We start from the raw sequence: 19,059 nt of genomic DNA, 5'->3' as shown, positions 1-19,059 counted from the left end.
AAATGCTCCAGGTCGTGTGCTCCAGGCCCCTCACGAGCTTCTTTGCCCTTCTCTGAACATGCTCCAGCCACCTCAGTGTCCTTCCTGTAGTGAGGGGTCCAGAACTGAACACAATACATGAGGTGTGGCCTCATGACACAGAGAAAAATTACTTGCCCTTCTCTACACTAGGACGAGTAACTTTTATATGACATCATTTTGCTCAAAAGCAGATTACACCTGAGGATTTTATTTCAACTCTTCTTTATTATGGATGTAGTCTTTTAATCTTAGGTCAGTGACCAGTATAGTCAGCTGTTCCCAGCAGTGGAAGAGACCGGAGTTTTTATCTGGTTCTAGCATGATCTCTTTGTTATGCTACAGTATGTTGAGCCTGTGCTCTTTTATGGTGTGGGGAAAAGAATAGGCAGGTCAGCATCTGCTGAAGAAACCCTGACCAGTTTCAGGACTGGAAATATATAGAAAGCAAGCCTAGTTCTTCTGCCCAGTTCCTTCAAGCATGTGCAGAGGATGTATCCCTGGCACATGTCAGAAAATCATCACTTTCAGTGCTCTCCAGCTGGATGCAGTTGTTCTTGTCTCCACTGCATTGCTGCTATGCTGTAGATGAAAACCAGACAGCAAATGATTGTACGTGAAAAACTTCCATGCCTCGGCTCTTGACATCTGCCTTTTGGACTGCTAAAATGCAGATGTGCAGAAAGCTTCCACTAGCTTGTATTGCCTTCTTGTCACAGGAGATAAATATAGCCTGGAGAAAACATTCTGAGGCAGGCTACCTATAACCATGAGAAAAAGAGAAGAATCGGGAGTAACTCCATATAGAAGGAAAGATTTAGAGACTGGAAGTTGTACTAGGTGATTCTGACACATTCACCTGTGTTATCAAGTGGGCACACAGAGTGTTTGTGCCTGCCCAAGTGACTACTGAAGAGCCATGGACTTAGGCTGAGAAGTAGCTGGCACTGTATTAGGACATCAGTCTCCTTCCAAGGAGACTGCACGCTGTTTCCTACAAACTAATCCTTGTAAAGTTAAGTCATATCTCTTGACTCTTTTATAAACTGGTCTTACAGGCTGTTTATGGTAGAAATTTCAGAACCAAACACAACGTTTATTCATGTTACTTGTCAGTTCTCATTATACGCTCAGTGTGATTTTTGGCTTTATCAGTCATGGTTGTGTGCAGCTTTAGCACGGTGCAAATTAATTGTTGTGCATGTGAGGCAGGATTATTTTCTTAACTAATGCTGTGGAGTGAACCAGAGGAACATATGCTGTTATGGAAAGAAAACATTCAGCTTTGAGAAAATAGAAACTTTGGTTATTTTTTTCTTGTTGTTATTTGGTTTGGGGTTTGTTTCGTTTTCAGAAAATCTTCTACAACAAAGAAATAGGGCTTCTCTTTTAAGAAAATATATGTAGTATATTATCTTTAGTCTAAAGCATTTACCCTGTGTTACCACCAGTCAGCAAAGCTTTGATACAAGTGCTGAAGAAGATAATTACTTTTGAAGGAAAGGGAATTTTTCTCTTTATAGGCATTGTCAGGGAAAAAAGAAGAGGGGCAACTTTTCCAACTTTTTAACCAGAAGAGGTTTTTTTAGATTTGGCTTTTTCTAATTGTAGGATGAAGTTTTGTATTTAGGCACCTAATATTTCTACCAATGGCTTATACTTTCCTGAGAGCAGTTCTTACAAGGGGAGGATCTACAGCTGCTTCATATCCTGCAGTGAAGTGGATACCTAGTTGTTTGCTGCCATTTGCAGTCATTCATGTGGCCCAAACTTGCAAATAGTTCTAGTGTCCTTGGTGATGCGTTATTTTGCCCATCTTAAGGGTTTGGTTGTTGGTTCCCCTCCAACTTTCACAAAAGCTATTTGATTTCTTCTAAACCGTGACAGTTTGAAGAATCCCTTCCCAGAGTAGAGGTCTCTGGTTAATATGAAGGCTTAGACTGTGGAGCATCTGTCATAAGTGAGGAAATCCATGATTTAGTGCTGCCAGGTAACAGTGTCACAGGTTAGAGTTACTTCCATGCAAAGCTTCCACAACCTATGAATGCAGATTCATGACTTTAGCTATATGAGAACAACAGTGCACTGCTCCAAAACACAAGGAGCTTCAGGTTAAAATCCTCATGGAAAAAAATGAGAAACAATAGGAGGGAAAAAGTTAAATTATTAAGTAGAAAGTTAGTAAATTAATTTTCTTTGTATTTTGTATGGGCATTGATTGCTTTAATTGAGCCTCTGAAAATCCCAAATGTCATCTGCACATGGGCTGAGCTCAAGAGGAAAGGCTCCTGAAAGAGGCCTCTGACAATTAATTAGTTATGTGATAAATCACAGTAGGGAATACACAGCCTTGACTATACAGGATCAAGCTTGTTGTGCATACTTACAATCTTTTAAATTTATTTTTAACAAATGCACACTGTGATTTTTATTTCTTTTGGTTATCATTTTGTTTTAAGAGTTAGCATAAATGCCATATTGCAGTCTGTTAAAAATAAATAGAAGAAACCTCATTTAAACATCCTTTTTGATAAACTTTTGTATAATTTTGTCAAACAGCAGCAGAAGAAACATTCCAAATGCAAGTCTGAATTGGTAGCTTCAAGTTTCTCTCTAATTATTGTGTTGATTTTACGCACTGCATGAATTGAAGATAGTCTGGAAAAGTTTCTGGATGAAGAATAAAGAAATTGACTAACTACAGTTCTATAGTGTGCCTGGAGAGAAAACCATTTTCTGTTCTGAAAAGGAAAGATGGTAGCTTTATTCTGTTTCTAATAATCTTTAAGAAACAATTAAAATCTAAGTTTTCAGTCTACTTTCTGTTACTTGGAAGGCTTCCTAGAAAGGCCAGTGACTTTTACCCCTGTTATATTTTAGAAATTAATCCTGGTTATGTGTTTTTGTTAGTGTGTGTGATCTCTTAAACAAAAGTTTATATAAAGACAAGCATCCTGAGGGCGCTTAACTGAATCAGTAATTAAAATAACATTTACTGAAGAATACCACACTGGAGCCAATACGCAAGTTGTTTATTGGTGTGAGTTAGTTCACAGCACTCCACTTATTCTCCTGGGGAAAACACAGCACTTGTACTACAAGTACTACACAGTACTCAAAATATTAACCATTTAAATGCTGGGAAAATAAACTAAGGTAGAATGTGATCAGTGAGATCATGTGGAGATTGTAAGAGTACATCTATATAAAAAGATAGTCAGGAGTGAATAGAAAGTTGGTTTAAGCCTATTTTTTCCAAAACTCTTGCTGCTTTGGTTGGCTCAGCATTTCTCAGCTCATCTTAAAATATCTTCAAATGTTGAGCGCCAACGAAGCACACGGAAACTCGGTAATAAGTTACCTTCCAGAATATTTACAGGATGAATCAGAGCTGTAGGTGAACTAAGCAAGTGGGCAGGCAACAGGAAAAGCAAACCTTTTACTGAAAAGTTGGTTTTTCTTTTGGAAGGAGAAGTGGATGCCCAGAGGACAGAGAACTGATGAGTGTAACAGTAACATCTCTGCCTAGTGAGAGGAAGTTGCACAGTACTGCTACTCAAGGAAGGCACTGTATGTGGAGAACACTGTCCTTGTGGTGAAGAGTCTTGGTGATGCAAAAGGAGCATCAGGTATATCCTACTCAGGGGAACAGCCTGCAGCCCTTCAGCTGATTCACCATGGTTTTGCCAGGTATCACCAATTGTATGAGTGTTAAATGCTTCAAAGGTGAGTAAGCAAAGGGAAGAGCAGGCTTTTTCCCCAGGTGCTGGGTGGTATTGCTAGGTGAGCAGTGCTCTGGCTGTATTGAACTAAGGAGCTAGTGTTCAGCTGAGGAGCTAGTTCAAAGCAAGTATAACTGCCTGAAAGTTATGTCCTTCATAAAAAGACTTAATGGTAGAGGTCTTGTATGTAGCTGAAGCTGCAAGATGCCTGACAAGCGTTCAAGAACTACAGCAGCGTAGTGTGACTTCCTCAGTCATAAGTATAGGAGAATGGCATTTTGTGACAATGTGGACAAAAGAAGTGCTCATGAGCATTTTGCCATGCAAGATAAAGGAAACAAACTGAATATCTGAGTCAGTACACCACGGGTTTTGGTGATGAAACAAGTGCACACAGAAGAGTCCCCATTCATTAGTTTCAATGGAACTCTGTGGCACAAACTTACAAATAAGCTATTCTAATCTAAAACATTTATCTGAGTATTTGTCTAAAGATGATTGTCCAACAAACAGCTCATATTTTGTTTCCATTTCCAGATAGAGCTGCTTAATCAGTAATTTTTTCTTCATTTTTAATGAGACAGCAATTAAAAATTAATGAGATGTATTTAGAGAAAAAGAGCCATTTCTGTGAAGCTCTACACTATTATGCTTATTTGCACTATTTTTAATAGTAGTACCTTAGAAAGTTTTTACTAAGAAGTTTTGTTTTGTCCAATGATATCTTCTATGAAATGATGGAATGGGATTCTTTGTTCCACAAGAACAACATAACAGGTTTCTTTAGAGGTCATTTTCTCCAGTGTTTTTCCTCTCAACTTTTCCGAGTGTGGACTTGAAACGGATTAATAATTCCTTCCCATTTGTGTAAATTGCTTTTTCTTTCTACTTCCCAAGAGAAAGTTTAGTAGGAAGCAAAAGTTACAGCTCAGTACAAATTCTAAACCACAATAAGGATTTTCTTTACTGAGTGTTTTTTTTCCTGATTAAGATTTCATTTTGATACTTGGTCCTATTATCAGCTTTAAAATACACAGGAAAGTGAAGTTTTCCTGCTTGATGCCTAAACTTAAAATGTCTAACTGACTAAATTTGAAAATGGGCTGTGGCTGTTCAGAACTTTCAGAGCTTTATTACTGTTTTATATCTGTGTCTCTAGATGCAAACCCAAGTGAAAACCTGCAGAGTGGTCCGTAGGAGCAAAACATCATTTTGAGGGATAGACCATTTCCCCTACATGGCACTGGTGAGAGAGAGGTTAGTGCAAAACAGCTGAAGGTGTGACAAAAAAATTACAAAGGTAGAAAAGAAAAATTATAATTCCACAAAAAAATACTGTTTGTTAAAAATAACTGTCAGGTTTCAAAGTTATTTGAAAAATTTGAAAAAATTATTTGCAATAATTTATTGCAAATGCCACAGCCTGTCTGCATCCTGTAGACAAGTTCAAATTCCAAGGCAAACATAAAGTGATTTTTTTTTTTTTTTCCCCTTCATTAAAAGTGGTGCCCTCACCTGTCTGGAATTCAATTTCAAATAATCAAGGTTCTTCCAGAATATTTCAAGTCACCTACTGAATATGCTGATGGCTGCCAGGATCTAACCTGATTTCTCATTTCTAATAACGGCAGTGGTGAATCAGAAAACTGATTTCTTGCAATACGGAAATAGTCAGAAAAAAATGAGGGAAATGAGATTTAGGTGACAAACAAGGTTGCATTTGCCACATGCTTATAGATAAACGTAGTTGTCTTCCTTTTGGTTTCATGATGTTCTTTGCCTTTTCTGGTTTTTTTGAGAAGTAATTCTGTTCTCACAAAGCTTCACAAAAAGGCAGCTTTGAGAAAAAAATCATTCTATGACCTGCTCCAAAGCCCACTGGACACAGGGCTAGCAGATTCAGTCCATTGATACCACCAGCAAGCATGGCTAAGCTTTTCATACAAGGAAAAAATTCTGCGTTAAGAGTTGCTTTGTTAAGTCACAGAATAGCTCTCTCAACATGAAGAAATTGCTGTTTGATGCTTTAGTGAGCATTACCAGTATTAGCCCAAATTCAGCACTCCTGATTTCATTGTTAGAGCAGGGACAAAATTATGGCATTGTTACTGGAAGTGTGAGTTCTTCAAAGAGTTTTTGTCCATTTGTGTGCATTACTTAGTATTCTCCATACCGTTTTCTCTTTACCAAATGTCTCGACTCCTGTCAGTGAGGGCTTTTTCAGTATTTCTTTAAGTAGCTAATTGCAGTCCAAGACTCTTCCCCATTCAATCATGTTTCTGTTTCTGACTCAACTTTAGCCCTGTGATGGTTGCATATCTGTTGAGGGACCTGAACTGAGACTGCTAATTTGAAACCATGATTTTAACTATGTCATTTTGGCTGCATTTGAAAATCCTGTTAAAAATACATTTCAAATTTCAAACTAGGAGATCTCATGATGTGGTGTTTGGGAAACATGCTTTTTTTGACACTTTCTAATAAGGAAAGGTGGTCTTGTGGTTCAGAGAGCATGCAGAGGCTGGAGATGTGAACTCAGTTTCCAGATTCATCTGGAGAGTTTCACAGACTTCGATTTCTGTTTTTAGTTTTCTAGCCACGTTGAAGGCGATGATCATTCTTCCCCAAATCTTATCCCATTATTTCAGTCTCTAAACTGTCAAGAGTTCTTTGCTGCTATTTGTTCATCCATAACATGTAATCCTTGTGTTAATTGGGGCCCCAGGAAATACTGAAAATACAAATATAAATTTTAAAAATTATCTGCACACACTGTTTATTAAATAGCTATTAGGATAACAGAGACGAGCTTGACCAGAAACTCAGATGAATGCTGGCTTTCATCCAAAACTTAAAATAATTATAGTCTTTCCAGTGTGGGTGTAACTTTACCACTGGAAAATACATATACACAAGATTTGGCTTGGGGTTTGTCTTTTAATTTTTATTCCTAATCACACTGTCAAAAGACCCTATATGGGGAATAACGTGTTGCATACAGAGAATTCCTCCTCTACGATAGCAAGATCAATAAAAGCAACATGACAAAAGTAATTTGCAGATCTAATAGAGGAGATGTCTAATCAAGCACCCACAGTTTGATTGTTAAAGGATAAACATGGAAAATTTTCATTTATAGGATCTTTTCCCTTAGAGGCATTCAGCCAACTTGTAGCTTTTGCATTTTGAAGAGTTAAGCCTGGATCCCTGGGCATTATTTGCTTGTACTCCTGTTGGTAAGATGCGGCAAGTTTGCATTAAATGCTCAGCTGAGCAGCGGATAAATGCGATTGAGCCTGCGAGGAGCAGGGAGTTGAACTTGATCATCCTAATGGGTCCCTTCCAACTTGAGATACTCCATGATTTTGTGACCAGGAAAGAGAGGAGCTCCAAGCTAAAGGATTTGGATAGAGATCTTACAGCTGAGTATTTAGTGACTGCGTCCAGAGACATGGGAACCTCCAGCTTTGACTCAGCCTGTGCTCAGGTACTGGCTGCTGATGAGCATCATGCTTTGCCTTGCAATTTTATCGCCCAGCATAGAGGTATGTGGTTAGAGGTTTTGGCTGGCGTTGGCTCAGCTGATGCTTCTTAAGACAAAACAGTTTGAAAAGTTTGATTTATAGCTTATTTGGTATACATAAAACCGCTTAGGGAGTGATGGGGAGCCCGCTTAAAGTGGCGGTCCGATGGTCGGATGCTTCCAACAGTCCCGATGGATAAAGAGTTTTGCTGGAGCCCATCGGGGCGGGGCGGGAGGCGGGGCGGAGTTCGGGGGCGGGCCTGATGCCGGTGCGCGGCTGCCGCTGGCCGCAGGTGCGGGTAGAGCTGCTGCCGGCACCGCGCAGCCCGCGCCAGCCCCGCCTGGATGTGCGCGGAGGCGGCGCCGGGCTGCGCGCAGGATCCCGCCATGGCCTTGGCTTTCTGCGGCGACGAGGGCAACTCCACTGCCTACAACGTGGACCACGGCGTGCTCAACAACGGCTGCTTCGTGGACGCGCTCAATGTGGTGCCGCACGTCTTCCTGCTCTTCATCACCTTCCCCATCCTCTTCATCGGTGAGTGCCTGCGGAGCTCCCGTGGCCGCCTGTGCCTCGCCTTCTGCCCTGCCCTGCTCTTCTGCACCCCCCACTCTCCGGTCTTGCCTTGTCTTGTCCTCCCCCGGTCCTCCCCCGCCCTTTTTTTTCTTGCTGTGGGTTCCCCACGCTTTGCCGTGTCGCTTGTGTCGCGTTATTCCCCCAGCTTCTCTGGCCTTGCCGTGTTCCCTCCAGCCTGGCCTGACCCCTATAGCTCGGTCCCCGCCGCGCAGCAGTGCGGGAGCCTGCGGAGGGTGCCAGGAGGCGGCGCGGGCTCCGGGATGCCTTCCCAAGGCTGCCCCCGCACCGCCCCCTCAGGCGGTTCTCCGCGCCTGGCCGCGCTTGCCCGTTTCTCGCTGCCGGGGTTTTTGGAGGGGTATCCTGCGGGGCTCCCTGCAGGCGATATTCCCTGGGAGGGGTGGGTTGGGTTCTGGAGAAGGCTGCAGATTTTGATTAGCAGTGCGGGAAGCAAAATAACCGTGCTTTAAAAAGTAGCAAACCTGGTGGTTAGGTCTTAATTATCAGATGATGCTCTCGTCAACTACGGAAGAGTTTCAGGCTCCGGACAGCCCTCTCATTGCCGGGAGGGCTGTCCGGCTGCTGCAACTCTTGCCATATCTGCAGCAGATATTATTTGATAGCATAAAACTGGGGTTACCAGTAGGTGGCCCGCTGGTTTAATACATGTGGCTGTGACTCCTTCGAGTACCCTTCTGCCCAGCCTGATCTGTCCTCTAGATAGTCGGGACATGAGTGGCGTGACTTAACCACTAGTTTTGTTCATCCTAAAAGGTCGGGTGCTGAAATAACAGTACAACTGTTAACACGGGATCAGCTGGATAACTGTTCAGGGTAATCTGGCTTTGTCAGACATTTCTTAATATTGCTAGTTTTTATCTGCATCAAGAGAACGAGTTACTTAAAAAAAAAGAAGTCAATTTATCTATAAATTCTTTAATGAAATATATTGAAATAAATTACTATGTGCATTTGTTCAAATGTTCATTTGTTGCTCATTTAAACTGTTCTTATATTTGAAAGATATTTAATGCATGTAATTACATGATAGAAAGTTGCTAAAAGTGTAGGAATTCAAGGCTGTTTCTTATCTGTGTCACTGATACAAATATGTATTCAACATTTAAATACTTGCATGTTCAACAAATTAGTTTTGTCAACTTTAGTGCACTGGTTTGTTATACATGTGCTCTTCTGTATGCAGGAGCTTTGAATGTCACTCCTGTTGCTATGAAAGCTCTTAACAAATAGTAATCATTTAATAATTTTATTTCCCTGCTTAGGATGGGGAAGTCAGAGTTCCAAAGTACATATACATCATAGCACATGGCTTCATTTTCCTGGCCACAATTTACGCTGGATATTGACTTTTATCCTCTTGTTTGTGCTGGTGTGTGAAATTGCAGAGGGCATAGTGTCTGATGGGTAAGTGGATGTCTACCTTCTGATAGCATTGAGCATTTTAAAGATTTCAGGGTAGTTTTTTTTCTCCCTATCTAAATTCTCATCTAGACCATACTGCTTGTGGTTACAAACAATCTGTGTTCTTGGTGATTAACCTACTGACCTTGTATCAGAAATTCCACATACCCTGCCAAGTTATGTGCACACACACACTGACCTTAATAATTTTTTAGTTCAGCTTAATGACAGTATCTTTCCAAAGAGTAATCACAGCTAAATCCTAACAACTAAAGCAGATGGTGACATTTTCATGATATGTTTTATGTCCATGGACCCAGTCCCACAGTCCTTACTCTGACAGAATTCCCACATGCAGTATATATCATTCCCTTGCAAGCCAAATTGTGCTCATCTTAATAAAAGAAGTGGGTCTATTGGACCCGTGCTCTTTTGCACACCCCATAGAGGTGCTTCTGATGGTTGTGCAGTACATCTGATCTGTTACCTTGTGCAGAGTACCTCACGTTCTATGAGTGTGATCCATCATCTGTTACTCAATTTAGGATTCCTTTAGAAGTAATCTGTGGGGAAAAAATCGTCCAAGTAAAACAAGTGATATAGGAAAGGGATTTATTGTGAAAAAAGCTTATTCTGTGTGACAGTGACTGTGATCATCTTCTAAAGAAAGGTCTGATTTTCATAACTACTATGAATTTTCAGCCTAAAGATTATAAAGTTGAAGCTCCTCATTAAGTGCAACCAAGCCTCATTGTTTATCCATCTGTACGACAACTCTCCACCAACCAGTGTGAAAGGCACTGCACTATTCTGCTGTAGAAGCTGATATCATCATTATTATTGTAACTTCTCTACAAAATATAGAAATAGGGTGTTTCTTAGTGCTAGTTTTTAAAAAGGAATCTTTTTTCCTTCTTATTCAGTGTGGGATGCTCAGAGCAAAATCTGCTTTGAGATTTCTGGTTTGTTTTACTCTTCAGCAGTTATCTTCTATTTTTCTTTACTCTTCTTGTTATGTTTATTTGCTGTTTAACTTGACTCAGAGTGCTGCTGTTAAGTACTAAGTGTCACCTGATGAGAATCAAAGCTCCTAGCTGTACTGGGGGAGTGCCAACCCACAGTCCTGCCTCCTGAGCATTCAGCAGGCTAGTAAGTGCTCCAGTGAGTAAAAGTAGATTTTGAGACTCATCAGCTTTCTAAGACCAAAATGGATCATATTGGTAAGTCCTTTTGATGTCATTAGAGTACCATAGGCTTCAGCACCTCAGCAATAGGTGCAGCCTATTGCAGATATGGTTATATCAGGGAATTCCAGCAACTTCTATCTGAAATGAATAAATTCTTAAAAACCAAAAAAAACAACCCTCCCACTCTTGCAGTGTAACCTACTGAAGTTTAGGCTGCGTCAAATCTGTTCTTGTTGCTTAATTTTCCCTACTCAGAATTCAGCCTTGATGCACATAACTCCCGGCGTTACTGGGAGTTCAGATTGGAGGACCTTATTTACTGTACACAGGGACAGCTAATTGTCAACAAAAGGAGTTAAGTTTTCATGACACAGACTATTAGCATGCCTCTCCAGCCAGCTCTGCAGAGTTCATCACAATGTCCATGTGAGGGAAGGCTTTCCTGTCCTTGTTCCAGTATGGGAGGGGGTCCTCCTGAGCTCCTACGGATCTGTTAGACATTTGGGATGTTCCGCGCTCAGAAATGTGATGTCCCAAGGTGACCTTCAGCTCCCTGACAGCACAGATCCTTTTGTCCCTCCAAACTACACAAAGGTAGCTTTTGCTGCAACAGGAACAAATTCAGAGATGTTAGCTTACTTTCCATGAGATTCAGAGGACAAATTGTGAGTTTCCCTGAGTGTTTGTGTCCTGAAGGCTTCCTTTTGGTGCTCTTTTGAACTGGATCGGGAGACAAAGGGAATAGTACCTCTTAACAGCACAGGGTACTTCATTGCTTTTGTGGAAGAAAGAGAAGCATAAGAGAAGATGACATGTAGGAAGGAAGAGGAGAAAAAAGATGATTCTTCCCAACTCTGCACGAACCAACAACATTGCCCAACAATTCCCATATCCCAAAGTGTTGCAGCTGGTAGGATCCCATCTGCTGCTACTTGAAGCAATGTCAAGAGAGTTCTGCTTTATAGGACAAAGCTTAAAGGTCTGTAATTCTGTTGTAGGTTTTGTTTGTTGGCTGAAAACACAGGTCACTGTAAGTACTTCTTATGCTGTGGTGCTCTTCCTTCTCCCAGACTGGAAAAAGAAAATTAAGCATTTCCATAAAATATTTCTGTAGGAAATCTTCAAGGGTGCTATCAGTTGGTCTTATCTGCATATTTTGATGGACAGCTCCCAAACTAGTTTAGCTTAAATTAACTTTTCTCATTTTGGAGCTGAGCTGCTTATCCTAATTTAAACAACATTCCAGTTAATTTCAGTAGGAAATAGGAATGAACACATACAGTTTTCAGCACAGGGAAAGAATCTGAAATCTAACTACGTCATTTAAGAGCATAAATCCCATTGAAAATAGGAAAGATTTGCATCCATAACTCATTTTAAGAAACTGGATGTCTGGGCTGGGTACAGGATATAATTAACCAATTAAAAGCCAAGAGGATTTGATTTTAATAGTTGTTCACTTCTTTCTTTTTAAGGGTATCTGAGTCTCGCCATCTGCACCTGTACATGCCAGCTGGGATGGCTTTCTTGGCGGCCATCACATCAGTTGTCTATTACCATAACATCGAGACATCCAACTTCCCCAAGCTGTTAATTGGTACGTCTCATACCTTGCAAGACTGAGAAGTGTGACTCTGGTGTCTGTGGTGCTGTGTGTCAGCTCATTCTGTGGCAGGTTGTGACAATCTCAGTTCTGGCTTGTGTGGCTAAAGCTGCACTTGTACTATGGTCTGCTGGCTGCTGTTTATGGACTCAATTCAGATTTTTCCTGAGCCAGTTCATTGTTCTCGATGCTTGTCACTTCTAATAGTATTCTATATGGATTCAACTGGCCAAAGGCATCTCTGGGAAAATGGGATTTGGGAGAAAAGTCGAGCATCAAATTCTTCACTAAAAGATATCTAAACCTTCCTCTTGTCAGCATGTTGTATTTAAGCACAATACAAGATTGGAGCCATTTTCATGTGTGTGGTCTGTTGAAATGTGCAGGGAGTCGTGGGAAATGAATGGTTGCTGACTTTAAGAGTGACCTTCAACACATTACTCTGTCTGCTTGTTCTTGCTTCCTTTTGCTTAAAAGTCCCTTTGTAAACTGCTTTAAGGTCTTTTGTATAGTAAATGCTATGTATAAGGACTACCTAGTGTACTATGTACATTCTGTTAGGTTCTCTGCAGCTAGCTATAGAAAATCCATTACTGCTGACAACCATGCAGCTGGTGTTCTTTACTGCCTGAGTGCAGACTGTGAATGTCTACATGTTTAGTCATCCTGTCAGCTGTTTATTTCTTTGGTGGTCCTGGCTCATCAAATTTTGTTTGAGATGGTTTTCTTCATTAGTGGATTCTGCTGAGGTTTGTCCTATGTCATTGTAGCTCTGTGTATCAAAATTGTCTTCTAGTTCATGTCAGATAGTAAAAAGTCAGTAACAAGTGGATTTGAGAAAGCTTTTAAATATGGAAGATTATTTTGAACTCAATGTTGTGGTAAGCAAGCATCCTCTTCTACAGAAGGAGCCTCTAACTCCTGTTTGAAAACAAACAAAACCAACCAAACAAAACCAACCCAATTGTTGTTCTTCAAAAACTTCATATTTCTGTCTGTGCTTGGCAAACTTTGTCTTTTCTCTTGACTGCTTTTCTTCTTGTACCCTTCTTCTAAGTAGGATCTATTTTGTCTGTTATAACCACGTGGGGTCATTTAGTTACTCTTTAAATAAGTCAGCACAGTCTATTTAATGCCTTTTCATGGGTGCAGATGTTACGTGTTAAGAAACCATTGCTAGCCTGTTACGATGACCTGCAGAAAGCAAGCAGTAGTGTTACTGTTTTGTTTGGTTTTGTGGTTTGGTTTTTTTTTTTTTTGTTATTTCAGAGGTATAATGCCATGTTTAATAATTGGGTGTCACTACCACATTCCCACTGTTAAGTCATTGAGAAGGGAGCACAAATGTACAACTGGTAGTCAAGTACCTTGCTTTGCATAATCCTTTCTCTGTAGTGATCTTTTTATGATAATTTTGTTCAGCTGATGCTGGGCAAGCTCTGGACACTACTTGAATAGTAAACAGTTATATGAGTGAATGCCAGCACTTAAGTGTTATTGGCACGTAAGTTAATAATCATGACTTTCTTTTTTTTTCCCCCAGGAATTTTCAGGGAATAGACTCTTAGGAAAATACAATCTTAACAGCTAACTCTTAGGCAAGAAAGAAAATTAGACAACCACAGTCTTTCCCACTTACTTGTCCTGATTTGAATTTTAATACAAGCTGATGGTCTTTTATTTCTATTTTATTCTTGGCTTTTCCATTTTTTTGGTCTCATGTTTGTGAGAGAACCTAAACTGTATGTTTCTAGAAGTATCCATCCTTTGTTCTTGACTACACATTTATTGTTATACAACTGTGAAGACTGTTGTCTTCCAATGCTAATTGCAATACTCTGGGATTGACATCTGGGATTAGGAGATGGTAACTTTATGCAAATTAGCCTAGTATGAGATAGTTACATTATACCTATATTTAGGGATCAACCCATTATAGTGCAGTGTGGTCATGACTTTTCTTTTAGAGCCTAATACTAATGAGGTAAATTGGAACTATGAGGAAAAGCTGAAGTTTGGGCTAAACTTTTTGCTGAGTGTATGAGACAGGAAACCAAAAGATGGTTCCCAGTTTGTAAAATGTTGTGGAGAAGTTCTAATACTACACAAACAGAGTAAAGGAAATGACCTGATATGGCATGTTCTGCTGCTTCTGACTGTCAGTGAAATCCCACTGAACTTGAGGGCATCTGCCTCATCCACAGGATCAATGCCTATGCTTGCAGAGTTGGTAGCTGTATAAAGCAAAGGCTAACCAAGTCTTATCCAAAACTTACTAAATCCAGGGGGCAAACTCTCACCAGTGCAGCAGAGAAGACCCTTAAAAGCCCTTTTATTAATTCTGGACAGGAGAGAATTTTCCAATCCTGTGGAACTTTGAGATGTTATTGGGTTTTTTTAAAATCTTTTTCACTCTGTACCTTGAAGAAACCAAGTCCATTTGTAGCTCCTCATAAACAAGCAAGAGACAGATATCATACCAGACCTGGGGATTAATACATTCCCTTGGCATATGCAGGTCAAGGACACAAAGTTCCTGTACTGATCCTGCTTCTCAGCTTTACGCCCAGGCCATTGGCTGGTTTGAAGTAGTTGTTATCTCTTATTAAAAAAAAATGACAAAGATTGGAATATTTGTTCTCTGAAGATAAAATCACTTGTAGTTATAACAAGCATAGCTCTTCCCGTGTAGTGCTATTTACTGGGGTACTCTGGTAATAAAGCTACTTCTGGTGTTCTTTGCACAGTGTTGCAGGATAGGTGCATGGTAGCTGTACAGTCTAGCAGTACAAATTTTAGACTAGTTTTCATACTGAATTGGAAACATCTGCTTGCTTTCTCAACCTCCAAAGTACACAACTGAATAGGAGAATCTGACTGTATGAGTTCTTGAGCTAGTTTATTTGTTTTGTAGCTCAATAGACCTCAGAAATTGGACAGTAGGAGAAAATAGTAAAACAATAGGACTTTGATCTGAAAGGGGTACTAGGATGGGACTTTTTTTTTTTTTTTAAGAAAGCTGTCCTTTTTTGAACCAGTTGTAATTGTAGGCCTGCTTTACAATTCCTGATTGTAGTCTGAGGGAATGAGGTAAATTTTCATTGAAACCTAATTCATAGCAGTCTTGTAGCATTAACCAAATTTGAAGCGATTCATTCACAACCTTCGCTTGTGGGGCAGCTCCCTGCCTTGAACTTACCATGTGGACGCATGTTTACAACAGATGGAAATTTTCTTCAGCAGATTTCATTTTGTAAAACTTCGCAAATATCACTAAATCCAATAGCAGAAACATTTGTAACTAATAGTATCTTAATATTTCCATGTTTGTGGAATTGAATTTGGCTTCTGTTTTGACATGAGAAGGTCACACTCTGGTTTTTATTTTTTCTTGTGCATTATTTCTGAATATTTATTACACTGTTGTATATTTTTGCAACTGTGGAGCTGATTAACTTTTTTTTCCCTTACAGCATTACTGTTCTACTGGACTTTAGCTTTCATAACTAAAACCATCAAATTTGTAAAGTTCTGTGATAATGGGGTTGGATTTTCTCAGCTTCGATTTTGCCTCACAGGACTCCTGGTTGTTCTTTATGGAATGCTACTAGCTGTAGAAATTAATGTCATCAGGGTGAGGGTAAGTTACTCTCCTGCAAACTAAAAAAAAAAATCTAAGTCTCCTATAACCTTAAAAGTCTCCTGCTGTGTTTTTTGTTGGTTTAATTTGTTGTTGTTGGAGGGAGTTGAGTGGAGGGTGTATTCACATTTCTGGGTACTTAGTGTAAAATGCATTTCTAAAGGAGAGAGAAAATAGAAAACTACGTGAGTCAAAGGCTAACATAATTTCATTAGGCCAGATGAATCCATAATTTCAAAAAATGCCAGAATCCATTGTAGTTAAATTAAGATGAATTTCACCTGTTCAAGTTCTATTTAAAAATGTCTATTACAATTTACAGTTTCAGTCATCAGAACCAAGTATTTCTGATGCAAGGAAAGTATGGGTGAAAGGAATCATCTGCTCTATCAGAGAATATCTCAGACACACAAATAACATCTCTCTAGGAGACAACCACAATAAGTGATTTACTGGAGAAACTGGGACTGCTATGAAACCTCCCAGCTATATATGTATATTGTTTACTTCTGTGGTTATCATCCAAAATGAGAAATAGCTTTGGAGACTGATGGATATATAAATACTGAAGTTCTTCCTTTCACCTGTCCATCACTTGACTGTGTGCACAAATTAAACTTGGTCTCAGGAGGAAATGAAACTTTTCTATGGAAACTTTCTTTTGGCTTCTCTCACATCAGTATATGAACTCTTTCTACTGAGCAGTATGGTTTTTTTTACTGCCTATTGTGTCTTTGGCAGAGTTTGGAGAGCCAGGTTTGTTGCTACAGCTGGAGGAGGAAGGGATTGGGGTGCATGGAGAGCTGGCTGCTGCAGAGGTGGGAGAAAATAAGGGTTAAGGCCTCTGTGCCAGCAGAAACAGATGTTAGCCTCACCTTTTTTTCTCTTACCTTCCCCCATCTTCTACCAGAAGACAGAAGTTTGGCTTGTTTGACTTTCACTCCCAGCTGTATTGCCTATCTTCCTTCCACTGTTCCCATTGTTCTTCTAGACAGCCTTTCCCAACTCATCAGCATTTTTTCTAGGATCTGTGCATTATTTGGAGAATAATATGGTTGGAGAAAAGATATCACTGAAGTATATCCAGAAATCCTACTAAGATTAAAAGGATTTAGGGGCAGTCAGGTATTGAATGACTGAGTACTTTTCAGAAGGAAAAGGTTTACTTTTAAGAGGCTTGGCTTTGCATTCCCAAATAATGTCTGAAAAAAGTTTTATCTTGACAATAGCAAATCCTCATCAGTCTGCCCTTGCTCTCAGTGGCTTAAATGCTACCAAAAACATTTGCTAGTGCCATATGCAGCCTCTAGTGCAGTGCTTTCCCAAACCTGTTGAGGCCAGCTTAGGTGGCTTCATGTTCTTAGCTAATTACAGGTGAGGCAGCATGGTGGGGAGGGTGAGTGACTGTGAAAACCACAGGGCTGGGCCTAAGCTACTGTGTTCTATGGTGCACTCTCTGGAACTGGGGGGGCTGTGCTTCTTGAAATGTAAGGTGATAGTTATTTTACTGCACTAATGCAAATGAACTTTCATTTTCCATGTGTTTAGCGTGATACATTGGGTATTTTTTGTATTTTTCTGAATTTCAGAGGTATGTTTTCTTCAAAACTCCCAAAGAAGTTAAACCTCCTGAGGACCTCCAGGACCTTGGCGTTCGATTCTTACAGCCTTTTGTGAATCTGTTATCCAAAGGAACGTACTGGTGGATGAATACATTCATCAAAACTGCCCATAAAAAACCAATAGACTTGAAAACCATAGGCAAGCTTCCCATTGCTATGAGAGCTCTGACCAATTACATTCGCCTTAATGAAGCCTTTGAAGCACAGAAGGTAGGCAAAGCAGGGAATTATGTCTGTGCTGACTCAGTGCTTGTGTTTTTCATTACTTTTTATGCTGTGAACATGATATAAAGGTCTATCAACAGACAGGATGCAAGTGAAGTATCCATTAGCATAGCTTTCCATATATAGAGAGATCACATCTTCAGTTGTACCTTGTACAAATAATGTCATTTCTCTATCTAAGCATGCATGTCAAACAGTTACTGGTTACATGTGTGTAAAATCCATGTAGTCTCTCTTTTGATGTGGAAAGTAATTATGGACTGTATTCACTCAACACCATCATTGTTCTTCCTAATTAGGTACTGGAGTCATTCATTTACAGAGTCAATATTAATGAGATGTCATAGGATGATCTTTTTTCTGTTATTTCAGTTACAGTTTGTCTGTAGGAGACTTCAGAGCTGAAGTTACATCAGCTCAGATTCTCTTTGATACCCTGGTGGGAGTGTATTTAGAATTTTAAGAGAAGTCTTTTGCATCCTGTCTAAAAAGACAGTAGGTTTCTAGTCTCGGTGTCCCCAGGAAAACAAAGCCTGTTGATTCCCTCCCTCTTTTTTCCTTTCTCCTTCAGCAAGCCGCAAATAAAACACTTACTTGATCCCTATTAAGGGTAGGAATGAAATCATGGTTCTTTTTGTGATGTGGAGAGGAGTGCAAATTAATGCTTTGTTCTGATTCTGAAAAGAAAAGAAAAAAAAAAAAAGAAAAAGAAACAATTGTGGTTCCTGTACTTTTTTAGCCATAAGATTGCAACTGATTGTCAATGAACTAAAGCAGGAATAAAAGTACCAATCGTTTATCAGACCTGAGGTTATAACATAATCCTTACTACATTTTGGGTTTTTTTCATTCCGAACAGAACAAAAGGTCGTCATCTCCACAAGGATCCAGATCAATTTGGCGTGCTCTCTGCTGTGCTTTTGGAAGACCCTTACTTCTCAGCAGCACGTTCCGTATACTGGCTGACTTGCTTGGGTTCGCTGGTCCGCTCTGCATCTCTGGGATTGTTCACAATGTCGGAAAAGGAAATAACACCATCCGCCCACAGGTACTTCCAAGTGTCATAAAAACAGAGGAGTCAAAAAAGTAATGCTATGACTATGGATGGCCCCAGTATAGAAAGTGACTCTGCGGTGCGTTTGTGAATGCTAGAATGACAGTGAATATGTACTGCGTATTACTCACTGTTGCAGTGTGATGGGGAGCAAAGCAGGTTACCCACGCGTCTAGTCAGACTTGAACTCTGGAAAACTACCTCGGTCAAGATAATGGTCAAGAGTGTCCAAAACCCACTAGTATCAAGGATTTTGTGTACAGTCTTGAGAAGAAACTGAATCAAGCATGTGACTGAGTGCTTTTCAGAAAGGAGAAGGTGTGTTTTTAATAGGCTGGGCTTTCCATCTCCAAAAATGAGTGATGTCTAAAAAAATTAAAGCAGGCTTTGGTCATCATAATAAAATGACAAGTAATTTAACTGTGACACAGAATTTTCACCAGTGTCTTTGGGGAGTTTAGTTCTGGAAGAT

General features: G+C 40.0%; 1 protein-coding gene across 1 annotated transcript in view; it reads left to right on the top strand.

Moving 5' to 3' along the window:
* The first annotated feature begins 7,650 nt into the window (after positions 1–7,650).
* Positions 7,651–19,059, top strand: part of ABCC8 (ATP binding cassette subfamily C member 8) — a 69,950-nt gene continuing 58,541 nt past the window's right edge. The window contains exons 1-6 of the mRNA XM_054390602.1: positions 7,651–7,798; positions 9,118–9,259; positions 11,919–12,040; positions 15,520–15,686; positions 17,276–17,518; positions 18,393–18,581. Coding sequence (XP_054246577.1) covers positions 7,651–7,798; positions 9,118–9,259; positions 11,919–12,040; positions 15,520–15,686; positions 17,276–17,518; positions 18,393–18,581 — 1,011 coding nt within the window. The remainder of the gene's footprint in view (positions 7,799–9,117; positions 9,260–11,918; positions 12,041–15,519; positions 15,687–17,275; positions 17,519–18,392; positions 18,582–19,059) is intronic.

Source organism: Indicator indicator, chromosome 21 (genome assembly GCF_027791375.1).
Source record: "Indicator indicator isolate 239-I01 chromosome 21, UM_Iind_1.1, whole genome shotgun sequence".
Classification (NCBI taxonomy): Eukaryota; Metazoa; Chordata; class Aves; order Piciformes; family Indicatoridae; genus Indicator; species Indicator indicator.
This window is presented reverse-complemented; position numbering and strand designations above follow the sequence as displayed.